Source organism: Bos taurus, chromosome 2 (genome assembly GCF_002263795.3).
Source record: "Bos taurus isolate L1 Dominette 01449 registration number 42190680 breed Hereford chromosome 2, ARS-UCD2.0, whole genome shotgun sequence".
Lineage (NCBI taxonomy): Eukaryota > Metazoa > Chordata > Mammalia > Artiodactyla > Bovidae > Bos > Bos taurus.
In genome coordinates this window covers 94,059,973-94,081,334 of record NC_037329.1, presented here as the reverse complement: position 1 = coordinate 94,081,334, position 21,362 = coordinate 94,059,973, and the positions used below count along the sequence as shown (strand labels likewise).

The window sequence follows — 21,362 nt, the reverse complement described above, 5'->3', positions numbered from 1 at the left end:
AAATGCTCATTTACCACCACGATGCCCTCCTATCTCCTCCTCCTTTACTTTAGGGCTGTTTTGATCGTCAGGCAGCATTGCTGATGTGAAGGAGGAGACAGAAGAGCAGGAGCTTGTTGTGGGGTGTAGGGCAAGGAAAGCTGATTTTGTTTTCTGGGGGTGGGGGGCGGAGGTGGGTAGTATGTACACATCCCCATCTGTGTGTGCCTTGAGGGGCCCGTTAGATTTACTGCGGGATCAAGTTACCCCCATCGAGATGCCGAGCCCTGGAACACAGCATAGTAACAGGATTAGGGTTTCAGGATTTGAGACAGGAAAGCATGAGGGAGGAGAGGAGCAGAGGACAGCTCAGGGATTGGGGGCTGGAGGAGAGATGGGCTGCAAGAGAGTGGAATATCAGAGCCATGAGGGTGTATTCCCATGAAGGTGGGGCAGAAATAGACATTCTACCTGGGTGGGAAGGGCCTCCAACTGAATACCTCCTGAAAGAACACTGCCACATTATTTAAGAAGGCACCTTTTTTAATCTCCAGGTGGGGAAAAGAGAGCAAAAAGTGTACAGGGAATGAGGTTGCTAAATCTACCTGCCAACTGTACTCTTTTTCTAGAAGAAATCTCAGGAAACCACAGAGCAGGGAACCGGTGACAGCAAAGAACCCGACAATCTACCTGGCGAAGTGCTCACCCCACTGTTCATCCGGAGGTGCTTGGGCTTTTGCCCAAGCAAAATCACGGCACCATTTCACATTTCCTGCTGTCTGCTCCGTCCCACTGGCCGTGGGTCTGGAAAGCACAAGGAATTTAGCATCAAGGCTGTAAGCGCCAGGGAGGCTGGCCTCCAGTCCTGGAGACAATTCAGCACCCATGGGAGTTGGGTGAAGCCAGCCATGGGGGCCTGATGGAGAAAAGGTTCCAAGCTTATGTATAATGAAATTTTCCCTGGAGCTTCCTAAGTGGAGAGGCTAAAGGTCTGAGCTCATCCCATGGCAAATGGATAAGGGACAAACTTAATTACCAAGGGCCCTCGATTCTTCTTGGTTATAATTGAGGGGGGCAGATAAACTGGGGGACTTGAATTCGGAGAGGACATCAGTCCTCTTCTGAACATACATGACCCTGGACAATATAATCATATCTATGACTTCTAGATGTCCATTGCTAGCTGATGGTTTGAGTCATTGTCTGAATATTATACACAATAAGTAAAATTACTACAATAAAAGGTAAAGGGAAAGCCAGTCATCCACCAGGAGGCTTCAAAAAAAGATATATATATATATATATATATATTTTTTTTTTTTTAAAACCCAAATTTTCATTTGCATTCCTAACTGAAGCCTGAGGGGTACGGTTTACCTGTGGCAGCTCACGTACAGGCCCCATCAGATGCACGGAGAGGTCTGGATGACTTATCAGGTCCCTTCCAGACCTATGGTTTTAAGAGAGGCAGATAAATATCCCATGGGGCCTTGTTACTTTTAAATTGATAACTTGCTTCTGCTCAAGAAGAGCTCTGTGGGTCTAATACATTAATTATATCTGCAGAGAGCCTTCCATCTATGGATCCCAAGGTGCTCTGCCTACAGCAAAAAAGGCACCATTCCATTTGGGCCAGCAGAAACACTGAGGCACGGAGCTGCAAAGAGAAATCTCCAAGGTCACGCAGTGCATCATCCGAGAAGGTCTGAAGAGAGACACCACGTGGTTCTAACCTTTAGCCAATTAATTTGGTGGTGGTGGCAGGCGGGGCGGGGGGGGGGGGGTTGTCTTTCTTCTTAAGTTTCTGAAAGCTTCACAAAGGGTTTTAAATTTCTCAGATGGCTCTCACAATGATTTGTTTTAATTTGGAAAATAAATATAGAACTGAGGATTTTTGAAGTGATGGGGGAGTGGTTATTCGTTCTGAAGGGATGTGGCCAAAGTGACTTCATTCAAGTTCCAGCTCAGGATTCTATGATGGGGTCCCAAATCCAAAATGATGAGCCCAGTGCCCTCAAAGCACAACTTGCCTTCAGAGCTCCACGAATGTGCACCTCTCTTGAACCCTGGATAGAACATTGAGGAAGCCAATTTCCCTCTGAATGCAAGATGGTGAGCCATCATGATTATGAGAAGACTGGTCTGAACTCAAAAGCATGGAGACCGGTGCCTTCCACAGGGACTCCACAGTTCCCCCAAGTCCCTGGGGCAAATTACTTTGCCCGAGAGCTTCAGTTCCACAGTCTTAAACACTGTTAAATTCTGAAGCAAATAAGCCAGCGCCTGAGGGTTCCCCGAGCCCCTTGGAAGTCATCATTACGTTAATAAGAATGAGCTTAGTGCATTTCTGCCGCTCATTACGGGTAATTTTGAAAACTCTTGGACCCAAACCTTACCCAATCCCTGTCCTAACCTTTCCATCTTCAATCTGGCCATCAGGATACAGGTAGCACCCAACAGACTTTTTCTTTTAGTCCAAATTTCTTCCAAACACTTCAGAACAGCCCAACAATACTGTGACTAAGAACAATGTAACACGAGTGACATCAGCAAGAAAGATGCTCACATGTACCCAATAAGGGACAATTGAAATTAGAGGCTTTTGCTTAGACCTGTAAGGGCATGGCCTGTGTCCTCCTGGCTTGACAGCAGCCTCGGTCTCACTGCCTCCAGTGCAGACTCACAGAACCAGCATCTCAGAGGTGAGCAGGAGCCTAGCCAAGGCCTTGTGCCTTCCAGCTCTTTCCATCTTTCTCCACGCCCCTCCCTTGGCCTGTGTGTACATAATTTTGTCTATAATTATAGACATACATACTAACTTTCCACTATTGTACTTACAATGCTATGTCTGTGTTTGGGGTATTATTAATACAGCTGGTGAAACCAAAGGCAGTAGTTTTATGCTTGTGGTTTCTGAAGAAATATACGTGAAGCAATTTGTATAATCTAAAAGAGCACACAGGCTGGCTATGGGCTCTAACAGGTGGAAGAGCTCTCTGCCTTGTGGTTACACAATAAATATGCATGAGAAGGCCCCCCTGTAGGAAAATCATAGGTTCCATTTTTACGGCATGCGGAGTTGGGTAAGGATTTGGGGATGTGCTGTACATGTGCCTGTGTAACCGGGCTGCACTTTGCCTGGAGGATCCTTGCAATATCCCCAGCGACAGGGTAATGCCTTTCTCATCCGCAGCCTCACCGTTACCTGTTGGATGGAAAGGGCCTAAGAAGAGGCTGCTTCCAGGCTGTGGGAGGTTGGAAAAGAGCTCTTCAGTCAGTCCCCCTCACCTCCTAGCCTCAAGGAAGTCTTTCCCCACCATAGGCTCAGGCCTTGCCTCAGCCCAGCCTGGGTTCAAACTGTAGAGAGTGTTTTGCAAGCGACTAGCACAGCCATCCCCCACCACCCTGAGTGTTCGTTAATCTTGTTTTCCTCCAACTTCCCCAATTCCCTGGCCTTTGGTATACCGCACTGGTGTTGACAGAGACCAGGGAATGGAAATCAGCCCCCACATTTCTGCCCCAAACATCACCATCCCCTCCTTGCACACCCCGTGCACTGGGTCCCATCTGCAACCCCTCCCAACTGCCCACAGAGCAGAGCCCACTCCTGCCTCCACCTCTGTTGGGCTTTGCTCACAGGTCCTGCTGGCTGAATTCTGCTTTTGAGTCCACTTAGTGCCAGTGTGCTTGGCACGGTGCCCACCATCCGGCAGCTACAAAGGGAAACAGTGGTAGTGTCCTGGGTCGACGAAGCCTCTCCCCACACTGCCCCCTGGTCCCCTCCTCACCCCACCTCCCCTTCATGGCATCAACTCAAACTGCAGCAGACTTGACAAATCTATTTGGCACGGTTCACTCAACTATTTCAGCCCGAACAGCCAGAGAGCTGCGCTGACACACCATGAACGGTGCGGAATCTGCACATTAAATACAGACGTCTGGGAGCAGATCCGATAATGAAGGAGCAGCAGAGATCATCCATGGACTCAAGGACCCGGAGGTCTCCTCCCTCGGCTGCCACACCAGAGTGGGGACAAGGGAGCACAGGGAGGGGGCAATGCTTGATTGGCAGCCTTTCCATTCTTCTGCCTCCTTCTAGGTACCAAGAAGGAAATTACCCCATGGTTTCTAGGGAAAGAAATTTAGTCATGGGTGAGAAGAGGAGGCAAAGGGGAGAGAGAGAGAGAAAATAAAAGAGATGAGAATGTATCCCGTATGAAAAAGTGGAGAAGAATGGTTCTAAAGGAGTCCAGAAAGCTACATTTAATTGTCAGGAATATCTTCCCTGCAGAACCAATACCAGGGATAAAGCCAGGGAGGACAGCATTCTATCAAAATGTGCAGTGCTAAGGTATTTCCAAAAGCAGATTTCCTACAAATGGTGTTTTAAATAGCATCCCAGTCCATCTGCGTGCTTTTAAAATCGGCTTATGCTACAGTATCCCTCTGGCCAGCGCTGCTTAGTCATTGAGCCTGGACAGGGAGGTGGTTAGGGGAACCTCTTCCTCCTCCCCTGTACCCACCCCAAGCCAGATGCTGGCCCTTGCCTGCCTGGCTGAATTTCTGGGTTCTAGCAGTTTCTTATGGAAAAGGGAGGGTGGAAAGAGAGGGCATGAGAAGGAGCGGGCTGGGATGAGGACTTCATCCACAGAGCTCCCAGCACCCCATGCCGACTCTGGCTTGCTGTGTCCAAGTCACATTTAGTAACTCTCCCTGAAACAAAAGCAGGCAATGAGAAACCAGACCTGATCAACACATCAAAATGCGGAAGTCTTTCAATTGCTAAGTCTCTCACTTTCTTTATCTGTGAAATGGGGAGTGTGTGTGTGTGAGAGAGAGAGAGACCTGGTAATATCTAGAAGCCATGATTTCAGATGAATGGTGCCATGTTACTATGGCGATCTTAATTTTTAAAAATCCACTCCTTTAAAAACTCACATTTCCCGAGTGAAGCAATGCCAACATTATAGTTTGGGATTTTCTGGGCCCAAGGTTTCCTGTTACAACAGCAAGAACAAGCTGCCTTGGGGCAGTGACACAGGCTGAGGGCACCTTGTTTGGAAAAGACCTTTGGCCTCTCAAGGTTGGGCTACCTATCTACCCTTTTGATAACTCACAGCCTGACAGACAGGGAGAGAGATACTCTCCCTCACTCCCCAATTCCATTCAGAGAAGGATGAGCGTTTTCCTTTGAGACCCAAGAGTCAGCCCACAAAGAACAATGCTCCTGCCCTGCCCAGGTGAGACCACTGGCCATTTCCAATAAGCCTTTCCATGCACTGAGTCTACCTTATAACCAGTATGTACATTGCCAGCGCCAGCTGCAGACCTGTTCACTGCCAGAATGCCACATGTTGTAGAAAGCTGAGACCAGACATTCATCCATATATACAACAAAAGCCTCACATCACCCACGAGGACATGCCTGTGGGAGCCCCAGACGCTGAAGGCACCAGCCTTGCAGATTCAATGCCTTACTGCCAAGCATGACTGCCAGTTCAGATCTCATCCCCAACAAACCGAATTTCTCCTCATTATTTATTGTCCTCTTTTTCCTTCGGGACATTGAGATTCCCTTTTAGGATCTGTGCCCTTTTATTTCCAGCCCTCGGTAACTCCCTGAACTGCAGTTTCATGGGGTTTTGTGACTGTTAACGCAGCATGTGGAAGGGACTCAGGCCATCAATGCTCAATGAATCCTGCACAGGGAGACACGGGCCAGGAACACATTCTCTCCTTCATTTGTAGTCAGAGAGCACTCTGCAAGCTCTTTCTCTCTCTGCTGTACAAGATACAACAGCAGCCAGGCTGTCGGAGAAAACGGTGTCTTCCAATCACTTTAGCATAAGAAAGAATATTTTCAGGGCCAGTGTCTCCGGTGCCTCCATCAATTACTGGAGCCTTAGGGAACAAGGCTGCCTTGTCCATGTGGGGTGGGTTTACAGCCCCTCTTGACCCACCCCTCCTGCTCCACCCCATGCGTGCCCCTGTGGTGGGGCCATGGTTTTACCTTGTGGTTCTTGCCGTGCCGGTACACCATCCAGTCCTCACCATTAGTGCTCACTTCCAGCTTGTAGGATTTGACATAATAGCCATTCTGAGTTTCCCTGGAAATCGCTCCCTGCGTTGCAATGGCTGTGAGCACAGTTAGAAAGCGTAGGTCCACCTGGAGAAGGAAGGCGAAGAAGGATGGGTGTCTTGACTCCCCACACAGGGCAGCATCTGGGCTTTCCTTCATAGGACACCATTGCAGTACTTGACTCCCAACCCGTGTCTGTGATTCACTCACAGGTATTGGTGGTCAGTATCTGTCGGCATCCACTAGAGAGTTAAACTCGACATATTCAAACTACATTGGACACCTCTGACATTGTAGCTTGAGTTTTATTTCTTTTTTTTTTCTTTCTTTCTTTTTTTGCAAATTTGAACAGACAGGATGACTGTTTATCTTAAAGGAATCATTGAACATCTAGAACTATGACCCCTTTTTACTTTACCACGACCTGCCTTGGATAGTGAAAGCGGATGCTGTTTTACAGGAACAATGGCTAAATCCAATCCACTCCACTCTGATCCAGCCTAGCTGCCAAAGTCTCAGCTCAGAGCTGTTTCTCCTCCCCTCAGTCCCTCACTCCATTGTGTATTTAGTCGCTTGGGTCACCAAGGGGTCAAAAGGCATGTAGAGTCTGCCCAAGCAATTAGGCTTATGGACCAAGTGCTGACCTTTTGTCCGACAAGGAGGATGGCCAACATTTTGAGCCACCTTCCCTTCCACAACACCAAACCCATTTGGAAATTGCTAGGTGTCATTCCTTTGCAGGCCGCAGTGTTTCTTAACAACAATCTCCCTGTGATCAAAACTGAGCCAGCACGCCCTGGTAAAATTTGATTCAGTAAACATTTATTAGCTACTTAATATGTGCTCAGCATGATTAAGCGTTCTGAAGAAGTACATAGTGCTGTATATGTGTATGATAAACAAGTGGAGAGCAATAGGAGAAAGAATACGATTAGGACTCAAAACAAGGACTACAGTCAACGGAATGCTGGCTGTCAGTAAGAACTTTCTGGAAGCTGTGCTAGATGAGGAGGATTATTGGAGAGGAAGAGAAGAGAGTGACAGATGGCCTTAGGGTTGGGCTGTTAGAGCTCATTCTATGGAATGCTCTGGAAGTTTCGAAGGGGTCTTTCTCCCTTTCCTGTCATCTGCTCAGTAACGTCCTTCTCAGAGCAGAGGCTGGTAGGACAAGCTAGTCTCAGAGCTAGGACAGGCTTGTCAGCAGGTCACAAGGCTACCTACCATGTGTCATGAAAGCAGTCCTTGCTCTAGCATAGAACTAGCGGCTTGGCCTCCCCTGGGGACCAGCACTGGACCGGTGTGTAGAGCAAGGGAGGATTACTCCACAAAAGCTGCACGTCTTATTCAGAAGGAAAGCAAACAATAGTCTGAAAAACTGCTGCAGGGCATCCACGAGACTGGAATTTCATTCCTGGTAGTGATAATTTCCCACGTGGTCTCCTGATGGCTATCAGCAAAACCTTCCTGGCAGGGCTCCCTCCAAACAGCAGAGATCACAAAAGGTTGCCATGCTTCTCAGCCAGCCTGCCCTTAGGAAAAATGCCCCCTACGTCCTGATGCCTCCCTCTGCCAAGAATGAGGACGCTCTGGAACTGTTTATAGAAGTTGCTTGGATGTCTACAGTGAAAGGGCAAACCCCCTCCCAGCCCAGAAAGTCCACCAGGGCCTGGTAATCTTCACAAGGGCAAGGCAGTGTCCATTTCATCCTGACGCTTAGCACAGTGCCTGGCGCTGTGCTTGTGCCTAGAATATGGATTTCTTAGGATGGATGGATGAGAGGAGTTCTCAATTATGTTATGCTTATTTTCTTCATGTCCTTTGTTGACTCTAATGAAGGAGCCAGCTGCCTCACCCACCGAAGCACACACACTCTAAACAGCCTCTGAGTCAGTACCTGGAGATACTCCTTGCTGGAGTCCAAGTTGGGTGTCCAGCCATTGTCGTCACCATGGAGCCGGCTTTGCTGAGGTGTCCACCTCCCATCAGAGTACATAGATGAGGCACTGATCTGTTCATTAGCAATCCGGCCAGACTCCATTCCCAGAGGGACATTGCACTGAAAGTCTGGCAGGTAGAGATGGTCAAGGGCAGAAGTTAGGTCTCATAGCCTTAAACCCCCGAGACGCCCAAAATGCTGCTCCCTTCAAGGGGTGAGTCCTTTCAGGCACTCCTTCATCTTAAAGACCTAATTCTACACTCACATTTTACAAACAATGATGCCAAGTCACAGAGCTTGACAGCCCCTCTTGGTCTGAAAGCAACTAAATTTGACCTAAAAGAAATTGGGCTGTGGATAAATAAGAATCATAATAGAAATTAAAAATACAATCTAAAGCACAAGAACTGTTAGTGCTGCAGGCTACGGATGCTCCCAAACTCCAGATGCACCATTATTGAAATAACAGGTAAACGTGTGATAGACTTGGGTGGGCTGATACGTCGTGGGAAGCCTGCTTTATTAATAAACACCCAGGAGGCACTTTTGCTTCTTTCTTTCACTCAACTGTCTCATGAGTTCTGGCACCAAAGACAGACATTACAAAGCAATAAATACCTGTCTTTGGGAGTCCTCTCTGTGAGTACATGCGTGTCATTCTATATTAGCCTGCACCACCTGTCTGGGCAGCTGGCCTCAGAAGTCACTTCCTCTGGCCTTGTGCCGTCAGTTTAATTGCTGTCCTTCCCGTGATCCCTCAGACACTGGTCAATACGTGCGTGTGCACGTGTCAGATAAGGACCAGCAATCTCTCTCAGGTATCAAACCCACTCTGTTGCTCGGTGACCACACTGACCACCTGCAGAACTCGGTTAACTTGCAATACCATTCTCTTGTCTCTCAACCTTCATGAGCTCTTTGAAGAAAAAACAAAACCCAGAATGAAACCCGTCCCTTGGCCAGGCTGCCGTGTGGTAAACTGTCAACAGCCATGGCAGGATTCGCCCAGCTCCAATCATCCTGAAAGTGTGCCTCTGGTCATTCACGTGATCATTTAGGTTTCTCAGTGAAGATGACAGCACCTCTGAAGTCCACGCCCAAGAGGAACTGATTTAAAGATACAGCTCAGAGCAAGAGACTGATGGTCTGGATGGCAAGGTCCATGACTGCTGGGGGCTGGATTAGATCTTCTATGCTTTTCACAGTGCCCGTTACACAGCAGAAGCTTAAAAAACTGTGTTTACTGGCAGAACAAAGTGAAAATCCAGCAGTGTACCAGCCTAGTGAGAGAAACTCCAGTCAGGCCCAGAGAGATTTCATGTTAAAACACATGTATATAGAGAGAGGTTTAAAATTTCTCCATTTCTGAGACTTCCCTGGCTGTCCAGTGGTTAGGGCTCTGAGCTTCCAATGCAAGGGGCGTGGGTTCAATCCTTGGTTGGGGAACTAGGATCCCACATGCATGGTGCGACCGAAAGAAAAAAAAAAGTTCTATTTTTCTGACAGTGGTCACTGAGACTTGGAGAGTGAGGAAAATGACCCCAGACTGAAAGAAAAGCACATGCATGTGTGTTAAGTCGCTCAGTCGTGTCTGACTCTTTGCCTGACCCCATGGACTGTAGCCCACCAGGCTCCTCTGTCCATGGGATGGATTCTCCAGGCAAGAATACTGGAGTGGGTTGCTATTCCCTTCTCCAGGGGATCTTCCTGACCCAGGGATCGAATGCACATCTCTTACATCTCCTGCAGGTGGATTCTTTACCACTAGCAGCACCTGGGAAACCCACCAAAAATAGCACATGGGGGACTCAATATAGATACCTTAAGTACTCTCCCTTTCATTCTGAGGCTTGAGATGGTCCTGTGACTTTCCCTGGGAATAACTAATTCTTGGCATACATACTTTTTCTTTAAAGAAATGAGCACCCAGACTGACATTTACTCTATTTTCATTCATCTCTGCCCAGCAAGAGGCTGCAGCTCCATTCCCTTGAGGTCTGACTTTCCCCCTCCTTCTTTTGCAGAGATCACCCTCACAGCCCCCATGGGAGGACAGGTCAGTTTCCCAGCCAGCCAACTCACTCTCCAGTGGCTCTTGATGGACCAGGTAGTAACGTGCAGAGAAGCCGTCCTTGGCTACCGCCATGTCCGTGTGAAAGGTCAGAGAGAGGATCCCCGTGGCCGAACGGAGTTCAGAAGGTGTTTTGGTCCCACAGTACTTGCCAATCAGGGGTCCAACTGGACAGGAAGGACAAAGAGAGGTCACAGACATGAACACGCCAGACCCCAATCTCCATACATTCTTCCTTCCCATAATTCCAAGTCATTCAACACAGCATCACTCGGGATGCCTTGGCACAAAACAACCAGAGATACAGTTTCAGAACAATGCCTAATATTTTTTTCCTGCACATTAAACAGTATTTTCACTGACCTGGCTTCATTCTGTTTTCACAGCCCTGCGAGATGGGCTGGAAAGGTATCATTATAATGCTTGTTCCACAGAAGAAGAAATTGAGGTTTGGAGAGGGCACATGACTGTTCATTGTGCATACAGCCAGGAAATAGCAGAGCGGGGACTCCAACACATTTCCTGACTAAATCTTATGCTTGTCTGAGGAAATGAAATTGCTTAGACATCAAGTCTCCCTTACAGTGCAAAATACTTAGAATGATGGTAGAAGTGAAAGATGAGTTTCCTCACCGATACTATATACCCAAGACTCATGCTGGTCTCTACATGAGAAGCACAGGTGCCTCTTGGCTTTGGGGGATGAACTTTTTTTTTAACATCTCTGACTATAGTTAGTTGGTTAGTGTTAGTGGCTCAGTTGGGTCCAACTCTTTGCAACCCTATGGACTGTAGCCTGCCAGGCTTCTTTGTCCATAGAATTCTCCAGACAAGAATACTGGAGTGGGTTGCCATTCCCTTCTCCAGGGGATCTTCCTGACCCAGGGATCAAACCTGGGCTTCCACATTGCAGGCAGATTCTTTACCATCTGAGCCACCAGGGAAGCCTGTGACTATATAAATGATAATAAAATTATAGTAATTATAATGATGATGATAGCAGCTTATTTATACAGATATTAATAAGACACAGAGCTGCTAAGATCAGAGCCACAGTTCAAACTTAGTCTCGCTTTAGAGTCCTATTTGGACATAGAGAGTGGTCACTGAGTCACTTTCTACAGAGCAGAAGAAAATATGACCTATAGGTTTTCTCATCCTCATCCAAGTATCACTCAGTCTCCTTCTATGCTTAGTCACTCAGTTGTGTCTGACTCTTTGCGACCCCATGGACTCTAGCCCACCAGGCTCCTCTGTCCATGGGGATTCTCTAGGCAAGAACACTGGAGTGGGTTGCCATGCCTTCCTCCAGTCTCCTATCCTTCTGCAAAGAAGTATCCCCAAGTGAGGAAACTGCCTTTCCACAGTTTTTCTGAAGTCATCCCTGGGAAGGATAAGAGAAAGTCATCATGGGTCACAGATAAACTCTGAAGAGCTTTAACTTCTTTGTTCTCTGTTTTTTATTGCCACTAAAGCAATTAACAGGCAATGAAGCTACTGGGAAGGGCCTGGTGAGGCGCCATCACTCACCATGGGGGATGCCATCCCAGATGTCCAGCCAATCGTATTTGCAGTCTCCCTCTCCCACCTGCAAAGGGTCATGCTCCAGGTCAAAGGTCAAGAACTGCAGGATGATCTCCATCTTGGGTTTGGCCAGGATGGTGAAAGTGCAGTCCAAGTTGTGTGGGTACTTGTCGGGAAACCCGGGGGACTCGATTGTCCCATTGGGGCTCGTGAAGTTCTTTGAACAATCTTCGGAGCCTGTAGGTGAAAGAGAAGCAGAGCCTTAAGAGAATGGAAGAGGATGCCTTTCTCTGTTGTGTCTGTCACACGGGTTATTTAAATGTTTGGGCCAAAATTTCCTTACTCAAGAAGTTTTTGTTTCCACTGGAGTGGCCCTTGAAGCAACAGACTTTTCACATCCACATTTCAAGCCCTTAAGCCAGACCATCTTTAGGGGAGAAATTAGGGAGGCGAGCAGGCTTGCTCTACATATTAGAGTAAAAGTGGCAATTAAGGATTTGGGAGGAGGGGTGGTGTAGAAAGAAGCATGTGTGAGAGACAGAGAGAGAGGGAGAGAGAAAGATGGATTCCCTTGAAAAGAGGAACAGAGTCTTCTTTCTCAGTTACTCAGCTGCTTGCTCCAGAAATGTAAGTTATTTCAATCCTTAAGGAAGGCTTGCTGATTGCCAGCAGGGGAAACAATGTGACCCCTTATTTACTGCTGACCTCAACACTAGCCCCTATTGTACCAGAGCCAACTTGGTGCCCCCGTCTCCCTCCAAGATCCAAGGTGCCTCAGGGGAGGGGCAAAGGGGAACTCGGGTCTCATTCATGTCATGACTATATTAAAACGAGTGGCTCTGTAGTGGCCAGACAATGAACAATTGAGGTTTGCAGCCGGTGGATCACAGCAGGGTTTGGGGATGTTAAAGGCCACTCCTGCAGAAAGTTTGGAAAAAATGTGGCAGTGCATTGGCATTTGGATGGCTTCTGGCTCTTTTGTGGTAGGGATGGCCTTGTTTCTCCCCTAAGCTCCTATGTCTGCTTTCTCAGGACTGATGGAGGCGTCTTATTAAATGCCACACACATTCGCCTCCCAGTGCAGGCTTGGACCGCAGTGGGAGCTCGTAAAAGGATTACAGCTACCCTCTCCCCTAATGCCTCTAGGCGGAGTCACATTAAACGGGCCCTCATGTGCTGTAACCCAGCCACCATTTGCCAGGGCGGGCCTGGGACAGTCCCAGGACAGGAGCGGGGCCCAGGGAGCTGCTCGGAGCCAGAAGTGTTGCAAGTTAATGTGATGAATGTAAATGCTGCACAATTAGAATTGATTTCACTATGTTCTGATTTTAAAATTTAAAAAGGGAGCAGGATTTATGAGGAGAATAACAGGCACTTTAAGCATGAAGGAAAAAAACAGAGAAATACTAGATAAACCAGGTGTTTACTGGCAGGAAGTGTTCTCTGGGGATCCCACTGAAATATAACTGTGTGATGTCAATACGCTGATCCTAGCCCGCAGCGATGTCTTTATCCGTGGCTCCTGCTGCAGCCCCTCTGCGAGTCTTTTTATTGATGACGGCTATCTGGAAAGCGGCAAACGTCTGACTTGGAAAAGGTGCCATGCAAATAATCGGGGGAGGGGGGAGGGGAACTTTCTTTAGCATCAGACAGGAAGTTCTAATATCCCTACCCACCTGTCCATCACCTCTGCCCTTCCAGCCAGCACTGTGCCTTGGCAGGGTGGGAACCCGGCACACCTGGGGTGAGAGTTAATCTTTTCAGGATTCTTCTCAGCCTCTCTAATGTGGCATCCCAGAAGCTCTGTACTGCATCATTCAGAGGCAAGCTGGTCCATGGGGCAGCAAGGCCAGGAGGCAGCAGCTGAGATGACCTCTCCCCCAGTTTGTTTACCACGGTATTCCCAGCTTTGTTTACCATCAGGACCCCAGCTTCTGAGGGCCTCCTCAGTGGTTCAGGATGAGGCAGTTTAGGAAAGCCAAGCCAGCTGGCAGGGCTTCAGGGGGCAGAGAGGAATTTTCAAAAGGTTAGCATTTATGGCTGCTGGGCCACTTAGCCAGAGGAAATTAACTCTATTCACAAGTTGCTTCCAGAACTAGGAAAGGCCTCCTGACAGTCCCTCCTGGAGTTTGCCTATTGTCATTCCTCTCCAAGGCTAGGGGAATCCCCACCCCCTGGGCGTGGGAATTTATAGAGGAATCTTTCTTTGGTCCCTGTCATCCATAAGGGACACAAAGGAGACTTAGAAAGCCCCAGGAGGCCTGGAGAACGTAAGATCCTAAAGTGCCCACAGTTTCCAAGGTTCTGTGGTCCTGTAATGGACTGGAGAGAATTTTTCAATATGGCTATATGTGTGTGTGTGTGTGTGTGTGTGTGTTCTGAGTCGTGTCCAGCTCTGCAACTCCATGGACTAGCCCATCAGGCTCCTCTGTCCATGGAATTTTCTAGACAAGAATACTAGAGTGGGTTGCCATTTTCTACTCCTGGGGATCTTAGGGGTTGAACCCGCATCTCTTGTGTCTCCTGCATTGGCAGGCAGATTCTTTACTGCTGAGCCACTTGGAAAGCATGGGTGTATCCTATGGCTGAAACTCCAATACTTTGGCCACCTGATGCGAAGAGCCAACTCATTGGAAAAGACCCTGATGCTGGGGAAGATTGAAGGCAAAAGGAGAAGGGAGAGGCAGAGGATGAGATGGTTAGATAGCATCACTGACTCAACAAACATGAATCTGAGCAAACCTCGGGAGACTGTGAAGGACAGGGAAGCCTGGTGTGCTGCAGTCCATGCAGTTGAAAAGAGTCGGACATGACTTAGCGACTGAACAACATCAACAAATCCTGTGGCTTATTTTGAATGAGGGAGAAAAACAGTTTTATCCTCTTTATGCAGAAAAATCAAGCCTGTCCATTACAATCGTTTATCCATTTATAATGGCGCCATCTTGCTGTTTGGACTATGGTCATTGTCAGAAAGTAGGCAGCCGAATATCGAATGTGGGGAAGAGATCTCAGGAAAGGTGACTATTCCTGGGGCAAGAGTTGAGTCTTGCAGATACCTACCTAAACCAAGATGTTTTTCTGCAATGTGCTAAATGAATTAAAAATTAAGAAAATAGCTCAGTCAACAGATACTCAAGTTCATGCAATGGTAAGATTGTCCATAGTAGCTAGGGGATTTTGCTACCGTGAATGATTTCATACCAAAGGACTCTGGTATGAAAAATGCCCATCCTGTGGTTTTTCACTGTAAATTGTATAATAACTCTGCAAGCGGAAGAAGAACCTGCAAGCACAAGGCTGTTGAAAACATGGTGCATTTATCCAAAATTGAGCTGGGTCTAACCACAAAAGGTAAATCTAGTTCTTCAATTGAAGAAGTGGGAGTAGGGGGCACCCCAGGTTTTCTCCGTTTGTGGATAAAGTGAGATTTCAGTTTCTAAAATTTCACTGGGCCCCAGGAAAGAAAACTCGATCTTGTACTTTGGTCAGAAGACAATCAGGAAACAAACATACAAAAACCCCATGTTTTCCAGTGATTCCATTTCCGATGTTACTTTTTAAATTATTTTAAAATTCCTTTCTCTGTTATGCTTATGATTTGGTGATTTGGGATCACCCTTTTGTATGTGGACATACGTACACTCTTTCATAAACCACTTCATTCAGGGCAGACATGAATCTCCCCCTCCAGCCTCTTGGTCCCATCTGTACTGAATCGTGGGTTTATTTCTGTGGGTATAACTCTGCAGCAGAGCCCTGCCTGGGTGATGTGCGGTTGAAGGCTTCCTGAGTCCTCGGCACAGTTGTGTATCTGTGTTTATACTTCCCCCTTCTCTCTCTTTATGAATCTGACTAGCAAACACAACTGTGTTTGTTTGGATTTCCTCAGCATGTTCATGCGTTTCTTTCATGTTCTGTGGATGACGTAACTTTGTGTATTTTCTCTCAGGGCTCCAACAGTGGAGATCTGGGTGAGGGACCTGGAAGAACGCTCATCTTCCTAAACTTCTCAGTTTTGAATTTGACACAGCCGCCCCCCCACCCCTGCACCTGTGTGTGCCTTATTGAGGATAAGTTGCTCTTTCCAATGGGCATGATAGCACGTGTGAATGGCTCCAGGGCCACTGGGCTCTCACTTTCTTTCTTACAATCCCCAGAAGAATGATTGCTATTGGCAGGGCTGTTATCTCCTGTTGTTGCATTAATCTCTTTCTTCCTTCCTAGGCAATCCCCATCCTTAAAGTAGACTGTCCCAATTCCCCATGCCCAAGTCACCTGCTTGGCTGCCTCTTTTGTTTCTAGGCAGTCCACAGATTTGCTGCCTCATTCAAAATCCTACATCAGCCTACCCTCAAAACAGTAATGCTGAGTTATGATGAGCTCTGTGTATTTTGTCTTTTAATATCGACCCTTCAAATTTGCATGATGGATAGAACTAACGGGGGCTTCCCTGGTGGCTCTGTGGTAAAGAATCTGCCTGTAATGCAGAAAACAGGTTTGATCCCTGGATCAGGAAGATCTCCTGGAGGAGGGCATGGCAACCCACGCGAGTATCCTTGCCTGGAGAATCCTATGGACTGAGGAGCCTGGAGGACTATAGTCCATAGGGTCACAAAGAATTGGACCCAACTGAATACCTTAGCAGGCAGGCAGGCATAGAGCTAATATTCACGTTTTTATGTTGATTTCTGGAGAATGCGGTACTGTCCTTTGTGAAATACTAAGTTGGGAAGTATGAAATATATTTGAGCTGTAATGGTCCTCCCCATTCTTGTTCTGACTTCTGGTGGCCAGCTCTCTGGAAGCCTTTGCTTGGAGCAGCTTTCATGGTCAACCCAGTAGGGCTGAGTGGCAGCTTTAGCACTGGGGACCTAGTTATCTAAAGGAATTCCCAGATTCCCCGCTGTCCAAGCCACTTGATGGCTTCCTCATTTTCATATCCAGAGCACGTTCTTCTTTGAAATTAATTTTTATTGGAGCATAGTTGCTTTACAATGTGTGTTAGTTTCTATTGTACAGCAAAATGAATCAGCCATACATACACACATATCCCCTCCGTTTTTGACTGCCATCCCATTCAGATCACCACAGTGCATTAAGTACAAATCCACAGCATGTTACATATGTGTGCTAAGTCACTTCAGTCGTGTGTGACTATGTACGACCCCACGGACTGTAGCCTGCCAGGCTCCTCTGCCCATGGGATGCTCCAGGCAAGAATACTGGAGCGGGTTGCCATGCCCTCCTCCAGGGGATCTTTCCCGTCAGGGACTGAACCCGTGTCTCCAGCATTGGCAGGAGGGCTCCTGCCTAGCAGGAACTAGCGCCACCTAGGAAGCGTCCATAGCATGTTAATCATAACTTGATCCTTACTCTGCCTCATATTATAGTTTATACCTTTCAAGTTACGTATCTATTTACACATAGTCATTCAATAACATCAACTATGCACCTGTTATGTGCTGTCTCCCCCACCAGAAGAGCACCAACACCCATTTCCTTCCTTCTCTCTTCCATCTCCCCATTGCTCCCCAGCAGATGATGGTATAATGAGCGGTCCATCGTTGCTGGGGGCACTAACTAATCTGGATCTCGCATAGGACTCAACGGAATGTGGATAAGCCTATCTGCCAGTCTTGGGCCAGTCCCTAGCCGCCCGACGCACAGATCGTCAGTCCCCATGACATCAAGTACTCAGGAGCATGACCACCCATGGCAGATGGACCTTCTCAGGACTCGTGCTCTGGGACAGTCCCAGCTCCCACTCTGGCTCCACACAGTTCCTTCAGCTCCACCCCTTTACTGGATCCTACGATCTTGTTCTCAGGCAGACAAATCGGGCAAATATTTAGACAGAGTGGATATAAAAAGTGCTTTCAGCAGCTACCACTTCCTTTCAAGAATTGTTTGGCGAAAAAGAAAATATATATGAATAGTTCCCCTCACACTGAACTCAACAGGCGCCGGGCTTTGGGCTCCCTGATGACAAGGCTGACAGCTTCCCCTTTCAGCAGACTCTGCCCACGAGTTATAAAACGTGGGCTGCTGGAGAGGGAAACACAGTCCTGGATGGGGCAGGAGCCCCCGAGGTGGGGGGATAGGCAGGGGGGAGGGGAGAACTGGAGGACAGGCTTCATTTAGCCTCAAGTTAATGAGCTCACACATCGGAGGGAAGGATACGCTGCTCTGAGCGCTTCCGTGGAGATGCTGAACTAGCGTCTTGTGAATCAAAGTTGTCTCGACTCTAGGGAGAATAAGCATTAGCCCATATTCTCAGGGTCTAAAAGTAATCTAAGGGGGACCTAATGGAAAGCAAGCAGTCAACTTAAAAGTTCTCTGCTTCTCCTTCTTCTATCTTTTTCAGGGAGTCAGCTTCTTTGCCACTTAGGAAGTGGGGGTTCAATGGTTAGACGTGATACAGTGGATCAGCAGGGGGAATTTCTAGGAGTCATATTTGTATCTAAAATTACTGCACGATCCCATTGGTGGTGGGGTCACAGTTAAGATTTTTAGGGACTCCAAACACTGAAAAGATTATGTCCTTCCTCCCCATGTGGTTCTAAAGAAAGGCTATTAAATTATGAAGTAATTTGGAGGAAGTTCAACCAAGTTTTGCTTTCACCATGATTACTGCATTAAACACACACACACACACACACACACACACACATATCAGATTTTTTCCAAATGTGTTTTTCTATATAATAGATGTCCCTACTCTTTTGTTGTCGCAATCACCCAAACACTAACCCTGCAGTTTGCCCTCTTAAATTGGCTGGAAACTTAAATGGGCTTTTCAACTTAGACAGTCTCCAGGCTCACCTTGAACACTCTTCCCTCCATCAACTCTCTCAGGCTGGATAAAACTGGAACCCTGACCACGTAGGTCAACCCACTGGGCTTCATCTATGAACACATAACTATCAGGCAGATCCGATACACAGTGCCTGGTGGCCAAACACAGCTGGCGATGGCGGAGTCCCTGCTTGCCCCAACTCACGACCACACTGACCTGTCTTGAAGATCTCATAGCGCAGGGAGAAGCCTGCCCCCTGCCGGGCGTAGTCGGAGGTGAACTTGATGTAGAGGACCGAGCCCGAGGAGATTATGGTGGGTGGGGCGATGTTTCCACAGTGCTTTCCCAGGAGATCTGCGGATTCGCTGTCCCCATCTCGAATCTCAATGAAGTCATACCTGGGTGCAGACAGCATAAAGGGGCACATATGAAAAAAGATCACTGCTAGGAGATGAAATGGACTACTCTCTCCCTCCAGCTCAGGTGCTCTCCATCCACTTCTAGACATTAAGGTGTTCTGGATGGATAAACAAAGGGCACTTAGGTTTACTTGTAGAGACTGGCAAACACAGATACAGGAAGTTGCTTTACTAAAGCCACAGAGAATGAGCACCTCTGTGCATGACTAGACCTTAAGGCCTTATCTCTTGCTCACATAAGGGCAGTAGCGTCATTCCATCAAATGTCTCATTTTTTTTTCTCCATTCGGTAGCACCATTTTTATTTTCATCGTGATCTATCTGAATCTTAGTCTTTTCTTCTTGGCTCTGTGTCTCTGCATGTTACTTAACCCCTGTGAGCATCAATTACTTCATCTATAAGATGCGGATAAAGATATCCACTTCAGGGGACTGGGACACAGATGGAATGAAAAAAATGTAAGGAAGGGCTGGGCACCGAGTCAGGCACATGGGGGATGTTTCAGAGATTTTTATTTTTTATTTTTTTGCCTCTTTTCCAAGTTTCAGTTCTCTCCTGAACTGAAGGGATCAACCCTTCTTTTCTTTAACTGTTAGTAATAAAGACTCCCCAGTCGTGGGCTATCTCCCTCCCTGAGATGACTCTGAGAAGTTCACATCAGCAGTGTCTATCTGGTCAACAACACGTTTTTTTTAAAAGGAATCAGCACCGTATTAGATAAGGCAATAAAAACCTTTTTCCAAAAGCAGGGGGTGAATCCCAGGGGACCCAGCTTCTGTGAGCACATAACTATTAGTCTCAGCAAGAGGCTGAGCGGGCTGCCTTCCTTACCCTGAAGACCTGAGCTCATTTCAAACAGAATCAAATTGGCCCAGGTAGGGGGACACACCTCAAAGACATCCTTGGCTAGGTTCACAGGACTGCACAGGTACTGTGCCATCTTATCTGTACAGATGCATGCTTTCAGCTTCAGCATGTGGTCTGGCAAGCCTCACTGTCCCAAGTCTGTGGTCTTCATCTGGGCTCCTGGGGAACACCCTGTCACAACTGCTGACGTGGAAAATTTCTTCCCTACAAACTCCCTCAAATTGCTGGTCACTGTACCATTATTTAATGAAAGCCATCCATCTCCTTCTCCACCCTGTTTATGTATTTTGCATCAAGCTGTTAAAACAACATGTACAAAATCTCTTCCATTGGGGAAAAGAGAGGGACTGGAAAGGCTACCTTCCCTGGGATGTACCCACCGGCTCCTGCCACACGCACGGGGTCTGGGGGAGCTGGTGGCCTGCAGAAGTGGCCTGTCTGAACCGGAGTGGTCTGAGGCCTCCTTGCAGACCCCGGAAGCCATACTTCAGATGGCTCAGCCACTTCCAAATAAATAGGCCTTCGAAGGGAGTATATGGAGTGGACCAGGGTTAGTTCATTTGTAGACCCCAGAGGGCTGGAATTCTACAGTCAAAAGAATCACAGAAGTTGGTTAGAGTCTGGAGAAGGGAGATGGCAGGGTTTTCCCCCAGGAGCTCCGGAGAGATGGCCACAGATTGGGAAAGGCTGCAGGGGTGGGGAATCTGTTAGGTCTGTGCTTTCAGTGTGGGATATGATGCTGACACTGAAAGTGTGCTTCCTCAGTTCCAAAACATAAGTGAAAAGACAGTTTTTTCTCAAAGGAAATTCCCCCAGACCTTCTGGAAAATCCCTCCTTGCTATTTCCACATCGAGATAAGCACCGCTGGACAGTCACTGTCAGCTGAGTAATGGCAATGCCTTCCTTCGCAGGGTGCACAATGCTGGAGTACAACTGTACCCACTGAGCAGACAGGACCCAGCTTGCCTGGAAGGGCAAGAGCACCCCCACCCCCACCTCATTCCGGAAGGAGGCAGAACCCAGCTCAGCCTTACTAGCTGAGTCACTCAGGCAAGTCACTCAACCTCTCTGAGCCTCAGAAATGGAAAAAATAAGAGCACGATAGGGATACTAGAACCTTCCTTTCAGTTCTTCTGAAATTTAAAGGACACACACAATCTATAGAAAGTGTCTAGGACACGGACTGGCATGAGTGTGGACTTTGTAACTGTTCACAGGGATTTGTTATGTTTCCAAGCCCATTTCAGAGGGGAAGAGGCTGAGCCATAGAGCAGAAGTGATTCTCCCGAAGAGAGAGAGCCAGTGAATGAGGTGCTGTCTAAGGGGGAATGTGCATCTGCTCATTTTGGAGGGCATTTTGGCAAAAATATGACATAAGTTAATATATACATATTCTTTAATCCAGCAATCCCACTGCTAGGAATTTTTCCTAGCAAAATAATCAGACAATTGTGCAAAGAAGTATATGCATCTTTGTGTGTGTGTGCATATTTTAAAAAGCATGGAAAACGTGAAAACATGCTTTGTTTATAAAAAGCATGTGTCTAAATGTCTGACAACAGTGGTGGGTAAATCAATTTTGGACACTGTAGGTATAGGTGTTTTGGTTTTTTTTTTTTTTTGGCCTTTAAGGAAAAATGTCCATGGTATATAATTAAGCTGAAAAACAGTAGATTGTTTTAAAAG

The 21,362-nt window shown here is 47.3% G+C and overlaps 1 protein-coding gene across 7 annotated transcripts in view; it reads right to left on the bottom strand.

Annotated features, from left to right (window-relative positions):
• Nucleotides 1-21,362, bottom strand: part of NRP2 (neuropilin 2) — a 120,209-nt gene that overhangs the window by 66,620 nt on the left and 32,227 nt on the right. For all 7 annotated transcript variants that reach the window (XM_005202752.4, XM_005202753.4, XM_005202755.3 and 4 more), the window contains exons 3-7: nucleotides 18,605-18,786; nucleotides 11,596-11,826; nucleotides 10,077-10,232; nucleotides 7,953-8,122; nucleotides 5,990-6,145 (exon numbers count right to left, since the gene is read on the bottom strand). In XM_005202752.4, the coding sequence (XP_005202809.1) occupies nucleotides 5,990-6,145; nucleotides 7,953-8,122; nucleotides 10,077-10,232; nucleotides 11,596-11,826; nucleotides 18,605-18,786 (895 nt within the window). The remainder of the gene's footprint in view (nucleotides 1-5,989; nucleotides 6,146-7,952; nucleotides 8,123-10,076; nucleotides 10,233-11,595; nucleotides 11,827-18,604; nucleotides 18,787-21,362) is intronic.